Source organism: Terrapene carolina, unplaced genomic scaffold (assembly GCF_002925995.2).
Source record: "Terrapene carolina triunguis isolate 2854851 unplaced genomic scaffold, T_m_triunguis-2.0 Scaffold242, whole genome shotgun sequence".
Classification (NCBI taxonomy): Eukaryota; Metazoa; Chordata; order Testudines; family Emydidae; genus Terrapene; species Terrapene triunguis.
In genome coordinates, this window is record NW_020664593.1 from 5,122,209 (window position 1) to 5,135,766 (window position 13,558).

The 13,558-nt window shown below is 45.5% G+C and overlaps 1 protein-coding gene across 1 annotated transcript in view; it reads left to right on the plus strand.

Annotated features, from left to right (window-relative positions):
* Positions 1–10,237, plus strand: part of CASQ2 (calsequestrin 2) — a 56,642-nt gene extending 46,405 nt beyond the window's left edge. The window contains exons 10-11 of the mRNA XM_024198410.3: positions 406–480; positions 6,603–10,237. Coding sequence (XP_024054178.1) covers positions 406–480; positions 6,603–6,797 — 270 coding nt within the window. The 3' untranslated portion in view covers positions 6,798–10,237. The remainder of the gene's footprint in view (positions 1–405; positions 481–6,602) is intronic.
* Positions 10,238–13,558: the final 3,321 nt, after the last annotated feature.

Genomic DNA, 13,558 nt, shown 5'->3' on the forward strand with positions numbered 1-13,558 from the left:
GTGTGTGTGTGTGTGTGTGTGTGTGTGTGTGTGTGTGTGTGTGTGTGCACTCATCCTACCAGAGCACACACAGAATGTATAGGAAGAGAAGAGAAAATGTGGGAGAAGTTGAGACATAACATGGCAAACTGGGAACTAACCAGCCAGGATGCACCTCCCAGTCAAATCTGCATGACAGTGCTGGAGAAGAAACTGATCTGGTGTTGCCACCATTAGATGGATGCTTTTGGGACAGCCCACTGGTTAGCTCTTTACACTGCTACACAAGACAGTCCATCTCTGATTTCCAGGACCAGACTGATCACTGGATGGCTTGTTCTTCCATAGCCAGCTGGCTGTGTTAATATGAAGTGGTTGTTTAAACACCTTTGTCTTAGCTTCCTTTTTTCCCCCCAATTGCTGCAGCTCATCACCTATTGGGAGAAGATCTTCAAGATTGACCTATTCAAGCCACAAATCGGGGTGGTAAATGTCACAGATGTGAGTATGACAAACACAGCAAATCCAGTAAGAATCTGAGATGCTAAGAAGGACAAGACTTAGGGCAAAATCCTGGCCCCGGTGAAGTCAATAGAAGTTTTGCTGTTGACGTCAGTGGGACCAGAATTTCACCCCTGGGGAGCAGAGCAAATGTTAAGCCACAAAATTTACCTTCAGATCTGGATTTTCAACACTTCAAAGTGCAGGAATGTTCAGATCCAGTTTCAGTTTGGGCCCAGTTCTACTACTGAGTCACTTGTAGGCTACCTCTGGCCAATGCGCAATTGTTCCCTACAGACTGTTCCCCAGTGCTTTATCCAACTTAATTTTAAATGACTCGTACAATGAGGTTTTCATCACTTCCCCTGGGGTCTTTCCTAGTCAGTCACTCACAGTAGGATCTTATTTGCATGGAATTCTATAGGTCTCAGCAGAGAAACAGAACAGCAAAAGATAACTTAGGGACTGAAAGAAGGAAGAGGGTAGCTGCATGGTAAAACCAGAAGGGCAGTTTGACTGTGTGAGGAAAGACGGTCACTAACAGACAACAGTGAGCAGCTGCACAGATTAAAAATACAGTAAGAAACCCGAAGGATGCAATTGACAATGGTGGGAACTTCATGGAAAGAATATTGAATATCAGGGCTTCCTCTAGGCTTCCAGCCCACTGTGAGACCATTGTGTTCAGTGGCACTATGGAGAATTTGATCACAGGCGTAGCATAGTGTAAGTGGATGTATCAGTCTTCACAACCGTGAAGCAGATGAGGGTGAACTAATGTATTTAGACCACAGCACTGGGTTTAATGTACAGGGAGCAGAACTGGTCCATAAGCAGGTGCTGTTCTTACATAGGCACCTGGCTGACAATAACCACACTAGCATATTCTCTCTGAGTTCTTTTAATGGAATTTAATTACGCCTCACTTTCCCCCAGGCCTTACACAAACTGTGAGTGTAGCCGTTCCTCCCCAACTGCACACCCCTGTAGTCTAAAACCAAAGGCCCTTTTCTAGCCACTACACCGCTTGATCACAAAACCAGTGAGGGCTCCTGCACGGCTCGAGCTGCAATGGGGCAGAGGAGGAAGAAAGACTTAATTCTTCTCGCTGCCTAGGGTAGGGGAAGCCCTTGTCATACCTGTTCAACAGGTATATCCAATACATTCCACCATGCAGCCATCCCAGCGCAGAAGAGTCACAGCCCTGGCTTCACCCTGCCCAGAAACACAGACTGGGCCTCTAGTACTGCCAGCAGCACTGACCAGCCATCCCCGCTTCATGTTCCCTAGTGATGAGAGCCACAGTGAGCCTAGCCCTGGGGAGGGTGCACTAGACCAGAGGAGTGAGGGAGGTTCCCTGAGTCCCTCCCCACCCATGCACACGATCTGGGGAGTATAATTCAACTCTTTCTCTGTTTCACGTGCATGCACAGTAAAACAAAAGCTAAACAGCCCCGTCCTATTGCACTTCACAAACACATGGAATTTTCCTCCCAGGTTGGCAACTGTTTCTAAGTCATGCCATTGTGTTACCATGGAGAGTGCAAATCAACTCAAAACATACCCATGTAACCAGTGCAGTTGCTGAGAGGTGCTGAGTCCTAACTCGCATTGGAGTCCAGGGTGCCCAGCACATCCCAGGATCAGGCTCTGGGTGACTCACACTTTGCCATTGTGCTACCTGCCTGGGTTTTATGAGCAGTAAATCTTGCCATTAAAAAGCTATTATTTCCACTGTGTTGTACCAGGCTTGTGTGGGACTAATGTCGGGTTGCAAACTCCCTATGTATGTACTGACAGTCAGGTGAGGGACCCAGTCCTGCTTCCAAGCAACAACTAACCATAAGGAACAGTCAGGAAAATAAAATGCACGTAACATGCCAAATGGCAAGACAATGGAGGAAAAAAAAAAACATTTTTCCTCATTCTGACAGAAACGTCGAGATTATCTGAGAACTTCTAAGACATACTCCAGATTTACAGGCTTCTTCTTTTCATGGCTGGATGCTGTGAAATGTAACCTTTTATAACCATAAAAAGGAGCTGTCTGGAAACGTAGCAGCTTGGGAATCAGAATTCCCTCAACTATGTAAATACTCATAACATGGAGTCTGGGTTTAACGACCCTTTTTGTGTTTGAAATTTTGTTAATAAAAAATCTGAATGTTAATTTGACCTCAGAGGAGAGTCAAGAGGGACTTCAATGGGCTATGACCATTTATGCCAGCTAAGGATCCAACCCTTGGGGTCTATTCCTGGCTCTGCCACCTACTTCCTCTGTGACCTTGAGCAAATCAGTTCACCCTTCAGTTTCCTCTTCTCTACAGCAGGGATAATGAAACCCATGTGTATCGGAGGGATACTACAAGATTTCATTTGCTCCTATTTGACAAGTGCTGTGAGATCTGTGGATGGATGGTGCTGTAGAAGGGCAAACCAGTAGTATTATTAAGTAACTCTAGGCCTGCTCCTGCTCCTACTGGAGTCAGTGGAAAAGTTGGAAATGTAGAAAAACAGCAAAGTTTGGGTCAGAAGTTATCAAGCAGCTACACAGTTTACCAGATGTGGCTGATTTACTATTATGATTATTTATATTGTTACCCCTTCTGACCCAAGTGGCTAATCAAAGTTTGAGGCCCTGTGTGTGTTCCACATGGAAGTAGAAATTGGTGATGGGGGCTGATGTTTTCTTTGGCGCAGCCTTGTTTATTTACAAAGAATGGACAAAGTCCTGTTTCTCTGAACACAGGAGGAATCACGTAGCAGTAGACGGTTTCTTTCTTCGCTGTCCTAAGCCTGCCTTTCCAGCCAGAACTCTGTGTCCAAAAAGCTTTTCTCTTAGATTTGTTTCAGGGCCACATTACTGTGCTTTCAGATAGTGTCTGCTTGACTTTCTCACTTTACTTCTGTCTTGCTTCTGTCTCTCTCTTCTGTTGTCTCTCGGCTTGTGTTCATTTTGTACCACTTACCCACCCACCCGCAAAGAGGCCTGGCCTACACTAGGGATTTATATTGCTATAAATACATTTCTTGGGGGTGTGAAAAATCCACATGCCTGAAAGACGCAGCTATACAGACCTAACCCCCAGTGTAGACAGTGCTAGGTCAATAGAATAAGTTTTCTGTCAGGGAGGTGGGTTACCCACGCCGACAGGGGAATCCCTCCTGTCAGCATAGGTTGTGTCTACACTGAAACGCTGCAGCAGCGCTGCTGAAGCATTTTAAGTGTAGACTAGCTCACACACATGCACAAACAATCCCTTATGGAGCTCTCCACCCACAAAATCCAAATCACTGAGTGGGCTCGCATACCCCTTTGTCTTAGATGGGGCTGTTTATCTATCTCTGAGCTACCTTAAATGAGGGGTGGAGGTCACAACAGTTTAGATGAGGTTTAAGCCAAGCCATTTAACAATATTAAAGCAGTGGGTAGAGGCCCTGATCAGAAACTGGGGCCATGTTTTGCTAGGCCCTGTACGTACACATATTAAGGGACGGACCCTGCCCTGAAGAGCTTACAGACTAAGGGCTTGTCTACTCTTAGAGCACCACAATGGCCCAGCTGTGCCGCTGCAGCTTTGCCGCTGTAGCGCTTCAACATAGACAAGCGTGGGTAGATTTTTCACACTCCTGACTGATGTAGTTAAACTGACCTAATTTTCTACTGTGGACCAGGTCTAAATAAACAAGACAGGGGAAGAAAGGAAACCAGAAGCATGGAGAGATGAAATGTCTTACATAAGATTGCCCACTAGGTCACGTAGGAATAGAACCCAATGCCCTGGATCCAGTGCCCTGAATACTAGACCCAGATGTGTCCTGTTAATGAATTTGCAGCAGTTGTTTGCCTTTTAAGTAATTTTAAAGTTATATTAAATAGACACCAATGGAAATTTATGAGAGTAGACCTGTTGGTAGCAAGAACATGACATGTAATGAGATATTGTCCATGAATGCCGGTGACCCATTGGTACATATTTACTATCCAGAGGTTATCTAGACATAGGCACTGAGTCCATGGGTGCTCCAGGGCTGGAGCACCCATGGGGAAAAATTAGTGGGTGCTCTGCACCCACTGGCAGCCAAGCTCCCCTCACCCCCCGCCCCACCTCCTCCTCCCCTCCTGAGCGCGCCGTGTCCCCGCTCTTCTGCCTACCTCCCAGTGCTTCCTGCCTGGCCGCCGCCAAACAGCTGGGAGGGAGGGGGGTGGTGAGAGGAGCAGGAATGTGGCACACTCAGGAGAAGAGGCGGGGCCGGGGCGGGGATTTGGGGAAGGGGTTGGAATAGGGGCAGGGAGGGGGCGGAGTTGGGGCAGGGACTTTGGGGAGGGGTTGGAATGGGGGCAGGGAAGGGGTGGGAAGTATGTTTTCCATTTATCTAGAAGGAAGGTTTAAGGAAGGTGCATTTTGGTGCGGTATAAGAAAAGAAGAATGTTGGGCCTGATTCAGCATTGCAATGCTCCAGTTTGACAGTGATGTAAATCCACTGAGATGCACTGATATAAAATGGAGTAACACAGTGGTGAATCAATCCCAGTGAATACAAAGAAACATTTCCATTGACTTCAGAGGGAGTAGCCTCTCTGTTCCCATCACTTCTCTAGAAATCCGCCAATAAAAATACCATTCTGTTCCAGGTTCCCACTGCCTATTCTCACTGTGGCAGTGTATAAGTCCTGCCACTGTGCATTGCAATATACTGCAGCTATATTTTCCACACAAGCGACGAGTCTGATTCAGTTGTCTTTACTCACAGGAGTAGCCCTCATTCACCCAAACAGTGCCATTGAATTCAATGGGACTACTCGCAGGGCATCAGGATCAAGCTCTGTATCTCTTTTGATAGCTTCCTGTTTGATAAAGGAAATACTTGGGGATCTAAGCCCTCCCTAAAGGCGGAAATGTGACCAGACATTTTATCAAAACATACATCAGGACCCCAAGCAAATTAGGTCCCTCAGGCCAGGAAAGACTTTGCTTTGGAGATTTCATTGCTCCAGGGCCTTTCAAAGCATGAACGAACAGTGTCATTATCCCCGCTTTACAGCTAGGGAAACTCCATGGTCACGCAAGGAATCTGTGGCTAAACAGGGAATAGAGCCCAGGTCACCTGAGTCCCCTTCCACTAGACCAGGCCGCCTCTCACTACAGCGTCTTTCATACCGCCAGAAATCCACAGTGGTTTGCAGCTTTAAATGATATGAACAGAGAGAAGAGTTTAAGACATACAGACCAGGGGGATGGGCAGTATTTTCTGCAGATTTGGAATGAACTGTGGAGTCAGTGAGGCAAAGAGGTGTTATGGGAAAAGGCTCTTCCAGATGGCAGGAGCTGCTGTAACCCCAAGAGTGTCGCTCCAGACTGTGTGATAGGCCGGAGAGAGTGCTGGCAGGAGAAGAGTGGAAGGATCAGGGAGATGAGTAGAGATGACGAGGTCTGGAAAATCCAGTGGAACAAATCCATGGAGATAGTTGGAGACAAGGAGGGGAATATGAAACTAATTTGTGAAATCGGCTAAAACCAGTGGAGCTACGTCCCTATGGACTATTGGCTAATATAATTAGCTAGCTGGTCCAATAATGAGAAAAATGTGATCAAAATGCATGCTATTACCTGCCCAGTTCCTAACCGTCAGTTTAAGAACATGATCAGTTCCATGCAGTACATCTATTACAAGCTTTGGCCATGTCTCCACTACAGGGACTATAGCAACATAATCCAGTAGTATAGGCACAGCCTACAACGATGGAAGGGGTCTTTCTGTTAGTGTAGGATCAACACCATCCCAAGCAACAGTAGCTAGGTCTTCTGTCACCCTTGCTGGATCTACACCAGGGGCCAGGCTACGGCGGGTGGATTTGTCACAACCTTGAGTGATGTAGCTATGCTGACCTAAATTTTAAGTGTTGCCCAGGCCTTAGTAAAGCAGCACTGAGTCCCCCTGTTAGAAAGGGGGGGCTAATCCTGCCAGCCCCTGCTTGACATATGAGCTAATCCCACCGCACCTAGTTAGAGAAATAAACTAATCCTACCCACTCCTTGGAGAGGTGAAGTAATCCTACCACCAGCCAGCCCCTGGTAGGGAGGTGCTCTGATTTCTTGCTGTGTTATCTGTTCCTTCAGGCAGACAGTATTTGGATGGAAATCAAGGATGATGATGACCTGCCCACAGCTGAGGAGCTGGAAGACTGGATAGAGGATGTGCTCTCTGGGAAGATAAACACGGAAGATGATGACGACGATGATGACAATGATGATGACGACGACGATGATGACGATGATGATGACGATGACGACGACGATGACGACGATGATTAGATTTGACTCTGTACAGTTTGTCTTCCGGACAGTGAGCATTTTTCACTTGGGGCAGGTTGCTGTGCCTCCTAAATGGCTGTCCCGCCTACTCGGCCTGATGAAGACTGTTTCCAACGGTCACAGAATACCCGTCTCCTCCTCCTTTCCCATCCCTCCTGCTCCCAACACCAAAAAAACTCCTTGGCCTGGTTTCCAGAGGTTCTGCACACCCACAGCCCTCAGTGAAATCAACAACAGCTGCAGATGCTCAGCACTGCTGAAAATCAGGCCTCACCAGTACGGACAACAGAAATCTGCAGGGAATTTCCCCTGACGTTTCTGTGAGTTACTCCTGGGTAAATGGTAGGGGGCCTTTCTCCATGTCACCAAAGGGCGTGGGGAGCTAATTTCTATTTCCATGCTAATTGGCCTCTTATATTTTAAGACCTAATCTCATTGTAAGACACCAGGAAGGTCACTGAAAAATACTGCCCATCACATTAAACAAAACTTCCTTCACAGCTGCTCAGCTAAACAGCACAGCAAAGACCACAATATCACACAAACTCTGCTTTGGGTGTCTGGTACTACTTCACTGATGACATCATAAATGCCGTGGTAGTTAAAATCTCAATTATCCGTATAATGAAAGAATATTCCCTTCGTGCAGAGCTGTGCAAAACAATTGCACCCAAACCCAAGAAACCTGCCTGGATTGGTGTGTCACTGCAGGCTCCAAACTCAGGCAAGGTTGGTGAAAGAGTAGAAATACGGATGGGTCAGAACATCAGGTCTGAAAGATCCTGAGGAGTTCAAATCAAGGTCTGAATCCAAACTCTGAGGTACAGAACCAATGGACTAAAATGAAACATTGATTCCTGACCCCAGAGCTTTGAGATAATCCAGATCTGAACTCTGCCACTCTGATCCATCTGTATGATGGGTGGAACCAGAGCACCATATACGAACTACCTGAATTTTGGGGAAGTTTGCATCCACATCTGAATCTGGATCTAAACTCTCTGTCTTAGGCCTATCTCTTCTTTTAAGGAATCCTTAGCTGATTTGTCGTTGTGCATTGAGATCACATGAAATACACAACTTGAAATTACATACGGGGCACACCCCGCCATACGTGGAAATCAAAAGAAACATTCATAGTAATCCACCCAAAAGCCCTCCCATTCTGCATGACTGTACAACCCTAGAGTTCTCTGAACCTTATTCCTGCATCGCATCTTTTCCAGTGAACAAATTGCCAGGCGGGGACAGGTCTGTTCAGCTTCACTAGACAAGCTCATTGGATGAATAATTTTGGTGCGGTAACCATCAGTGAAAGGATCAAATTGTCTGGCTTTTAAGTAGTTGTGGGACTGGATTTGAAAGTTATACTCCACATAAATTGTTCACACATCCCTTAGTACTAAGCGTGCAGCCTCTTTTGGCTGCAGACTCTAAAGGACATCACAGCATTCATCTGCAGTCAAAGGGTCACTCACCATAGGGGTCAGAAACTTGATCTTGCAGAATGCAGGGCCGTCCGTGAGAAATCCATACATAAACCAACTTGACATCTTTAGGGCTCATGGATTTCCCTCACCTGCAGATTTCAATTGTCCTGCTTTATTAGGTTTTAGTGCAACAGAAGGACGATCTGAGGACATTCTTACCTGTAGGAATTAATCCTCAAATTGTCTTGCCTCATTAGCTTAGTTAGGGTCTGTTTCTTCTCTCTTACTAGAGATACACAGCCTTCTGATCTTGTTTACACTGGGGCAAGTCAGAAGTAACTATTGAAGTCAATGGACTTAACACCGAAGTAAAGTTGGTGGAGGTGAGATGAGAATCAGGACTCATTGGGTCACTGTATTAATGTGAATTAGCCCAACAAGAGCTAAGGTTTACACTCCAGAAACTGCCTCTGTCTAAGTGAACTGCAAAGCAAAATTTTATAGTGCTATCTATATCTACATATAGCTATAAACCTGCCCTTTCCTGCTTCTGTCCCAAAGGTTTAAAATATGTGCGTTGTGGGGATTTTCTATGTATTTACATTTGGAACATCAAGCGCTCACTTCCCTTTCTGTTCTAGAAGACTTAGTGAGATCTTTGGAGGATTTGAAGGATCATGTCACTCTAGGCTGTGCTGTGAGCTGTCTCCTTCTTTCTTACTGCTTCCTGGAAAGGGGGTGCTAACTCTTAACCCTTCTCCCATTGGTTGAGGTGAGGGGGAGTCACAGCTCTGTCTACAACCACCAGTGATAACCTTATGGTTCAGGCTCTCCAGAGTTCTGCCCAAGATCCTCTAGGGTGACCAGATGTCCCGATTTTATAGGGACAGTCCCGATTTTCTTATATAGGCTCCTATTACCCTCCCACCCCAGTCCTGATTTTTCACACTTGCTGTCTGGTCACCCTAAGATCCTCCAGCACAGAGAGGGATGTGAGGACCTGGGACGCCTCATGTAAATAGCAAGCAGGATTTTTATTTAAGTGTGAGGCCATCTTTATGCATTGTAAAGTGCAGGAAAGGGTAAAGCCAACATTTTTCAGTCTCTCTTCTCAGTTCACCACTAAGGGACAGATCCCGCTTGCATCCTCATGTGGGAAGACTACCGGCTTTGCCTTCACCTTGGTGCTACACACATGAGTAAGGCAAGCAGGGTTTCACCCTTCCTGGCTAATCAGAAGGGTTTGCAGATTACAAGGGAATAAAGACCCCATGCATTTTTGTCCTCACCATTCACAACACTAGCTGCAATCCCCATTATAATCCCTGCTATAAAACACATTTTAGTTATTTATACGATTTCCTGATCTGCTTCTCTCTCTTTGAAATTATGACCCGTTCTCAGGAGCTGTTTGGGTGACATCAGCTACGCTGAACAGTTCTTTGATTGGCCTGAACTGGCTCATGGAAGGGTAATTCCAACATGAGTAGACACTGAAACAGACACAGATTTGTAATCTGAAAGTATAATTAATTTATGTGAACATGAAGAAAAACAAATTAGTTATTTTATCCTTTCCTGGTCATTATCACTAATGGGACATCCCAAATGCTCACTAGCTTTCTGCATGCCTCTTTTCAGTGTCTTTTCTGCTCTAAGGACCTGGCTACATTAGGTATATTTGCATCACTAGCTACACTGGTGCAAACCTCTCCCATAGATGCACTGTGCCAGCGTAAAATGGGGTGAGTTGCATTTGTGCAAGCCCCACCTACTATGTGTCTGTACTGGTGCAGCAATATTGGTAAGGCTACACTGATACAAAAAGGCATTTTAAAGCATCAGGCAATATTTATTTTGGGAAAAGAGGCACTTAGAACATGGATATGTTCCATGCAGAAATTGGTGGATGATGTTGTATCCTGTGCTGTGGGATTTCAGTGCTTCATAAATTGGACTAGAAAGCTTTTCTTTGTATTATAAAATAAAAAGTTAAATATGCAACTGTCATCCCTGTGGCCTGTGAAGTTGCTTTTGGTACTATCCTTTCTCACTCCCCATTTTTCAAACATGGCTTTCTCTGCTTCTCTTCACCCATAGATCATCTGGGAGCTTTTTAACTTTACTTCTTAATTAAAAAGCTACAGCTATTTAATTCTCTTCTGTTTTTTGCCTTTTTAAAAAATAAGTAAAATTTTAAGGGAGGGGAGAAGGAGGCAATTCTGGCAATGAAGAAAGCAGGAGGGAAAGCTTATTCGAATGCGTTTTTTTCATTCATTTGGAATGTCCCAAATGCTCAGTAGTTTTCTGTCTCTTTTCAGTACCTTTTCTGCTATGATTTTACAGAATGGGGCAATAGCTCTTTTGGGAAAAAAGGGGTGATTAGAATGTTACCGTGTTCCCTGCTGTGACTGGTGGGATGTTGGGGGTTCTGTGCTACAACTGGTGGACCATAGTCTTTTGGGACCTATAACTACTACATCTTACAGTCACTGGTCAAGCATTACCACTCAACTTTGCTAATGAATAGCAATAACCATGGAAGGAAGGGTGCTCAGTGATTGATGGGAGATGGTGCCTTTTACTTCTAGTTCGCTGGTTTGAATGCAACCCCACTCAGTCATTATAAACCAAAGGCTTCTTGGCTTACAAGAAATGAGATTCCTGGTGTTGCTCCCATTCCCAGAGCACGGGGACTCACATCCCAAAAGCCACCATAGTTGGCACTAGCTGGCCTCTTTGTTGTCAGGCTCAGCAGAGACTGAATGAGTCCTGGAGATTGAACTTCCCACCCCTCGAGTTGGTTCCTCCCTGTTAGCCTGGAGGCACCATTGTGAGGGCAGCATGATGGGGGAGGGTGTTGGCGTTTAATCCATCACTACCTGGCCCATATTCACTAGGAGAGAAAGAGACATATTCAGTCCTGAGGGCCGTCAATCTAGCTTCTTTCATGGGCCACTGATTCAGTTAAAAATAAAAAGTCAATGAGTTATAAAGGGGACCTGCAAAAAAATGTTTTTTAATGTTGGCCTTTCTGAATGCTGGCTATCTCACAGGATGCAACTTGTTAGCACTCACATCTTAGCAGAGAGTCCCTTTCTCCAAAATGTTGATTAGTCATTTACATTAAACAGATGGTAATAAAAATAAATAGAAATGAAGGGCCAGGCCCTGACACTCCCCCACCCCCCCTGGGTGTCCCTTTGTGTTCATCAGCCAGTGCAAAGCAGTTACAAAACTACCTTCTTGCTACCCAAAGATAGTGGGGGACTCCCCAGGTGGCATAGGGCCAGCATGGCTGTTCCTATGCCACCCCATCCCCTGTCCCCAGATATAGGGAGAAAGGATGTGTCCAGAAGGCCGCCACATCTTGCCAAGCCCTGGCTGCTGCAGCAGTCTCTTAAGAGTCATTACCAGCATGTGTGGCTTAGAGAAGCACGGAAGTGGCTCTAAATTGCACCTAAGGACCAGCCTGATAGTCACAGGATAGAAGAGAACATAAAAGTGCTTTAAAGCCACTTTAATGTGCCCCTCCCCCTCCACACCTCAAGCTGTAACTGGTGCAGAAGAGCCATTCGCAAGGAAATGCCCCATATTGTTTTAAACCCTCTGACTAATAGTCACTTAAGAACATAAGAACGGCCATACTGGGTCAGACCAATGGTCCAACTAGCCCAGTATCCTGTCTTCCGACAATGGCCAGTGCCAGGTGCTCCAGAGGGAATGAACAGAACAGGTAATCATCCAGTGATCCATTCCCTGTTGTCCACTCCCAGAGTCCCAGCTTCTGGCAAACAGATGTTTAGGGACACCCAGAGCATGGGGTTGCATCCCTGCCCATCCTGGCTAAGGAACTTATCTAGTTCTTTTTTGAACCCTGTTACAGTTTTGGCCTTCACAGCATCCCTGGCAAAGAGTTCTACAGGATGACTGTGCGTTGAGTGAAGAAGTCCTTTCTTTTGTTTGTTTTAAACCTGCTGCCTATTAATGTCATTGGGTGATCCCTGGTTCTTGTGTTGTGAGAAGGAGTCATGATTTTATAGACCTGTATCGTATCACCCCTCAGTCATCTCTTTTCCAAGTTGAAAAGTCCCAGTCTTATTAATCTCTCCTCATAGGGAAGCTGTTCCACACCCTTAATAAATTTTGTTGCCCCTTTCTGTACCTTTTCCAGTTCTAATATATCATTTTTGAGATGGGGTGACCAGACCTGCACGCAGTATTCAAGGTGTAGGTATACCATGGATTTACATAGCGGCATTAGGATATTTAGTGTCTTATTATCTATCCCTTTCCTAATGGTTCCCAACTTTCTGTTGGCTTTTTTGACTGCCACTGCACATTGAGAAGCTGTTTTCAGAGAACTAGCCCTCCTCAGACATTCAACTTTTACTCTATCATCATCATTTCACTGGTTCTCCCATAGAGACTTCTGGGCTAGGCAAGATCTGAACTGTCACTGTAGCACACAAGCAAAAAATATCTTTAAAAACCAACATGCTGGTCAGGCCCTCTTTATCCATCAGAAAGAAGCAAAAAAGGGCACAAGCCCACTGCTCTTGCTTTTGCAGTTCACCTTAGATGGCTGTAAGAGAAGGGATCGAAATGGATGAGCGAGCCAGACGCTGGGTGATCTCAACCATTTAAGTGACAGCTTCAAAATGAAAGGGAGAGAAACACATTGGAACACATGGTTTATCTAGTAGTTTAATGACAGGTTTCAGAGTAGCAGCCGTGTTAGTCTGTATCCGCAAAAAGAACAGGAGTACTTCTTCGGTTGTGGCCCACGAAAGCTTATGCTCTAATAAATTTGTTAGTCTTTAAGGTGCCACAAGTACTCCTGTTCTTCTAGTAGTTTAAGACTCAGTAACCCTCTGGATGTGCAGAAGGATGTCTCTGGGGATGATGGCCATGAGATTTAACTGTCCCTTCTCTATGTCTGGATAAAGTATTCAAGACACCCTTGAGGATTTCCTCGTCAGAGCTGTGCTGCTCAGCCAGACATGCACAGTCAGGATGCAGGGTGCTTTGCTGACTGTCCGCACACACCATGCCTAAAAAATGATTCCGTGGTTTGTTATCAAGCCTGAACTTATTTCTGGAAATAATCAATTGGACTGAAATGTATCTGATCCTACTACCCACTCCCACAGCCCTCTGAAATTAGGCCAGAATCGCTACAATTATTTTCGTTTCATGCTAGCTTTGGCTATTACTGGAGTCTCGCTCCACAGCCATCCTCACGCAGGAGCCTGGCTTCTTGAGGCTGTAAAAGTTGGAGAACTGGGCCAACAGGTAGCACGCGGTGGGAGAGCAGATTGCTCTCTGTGC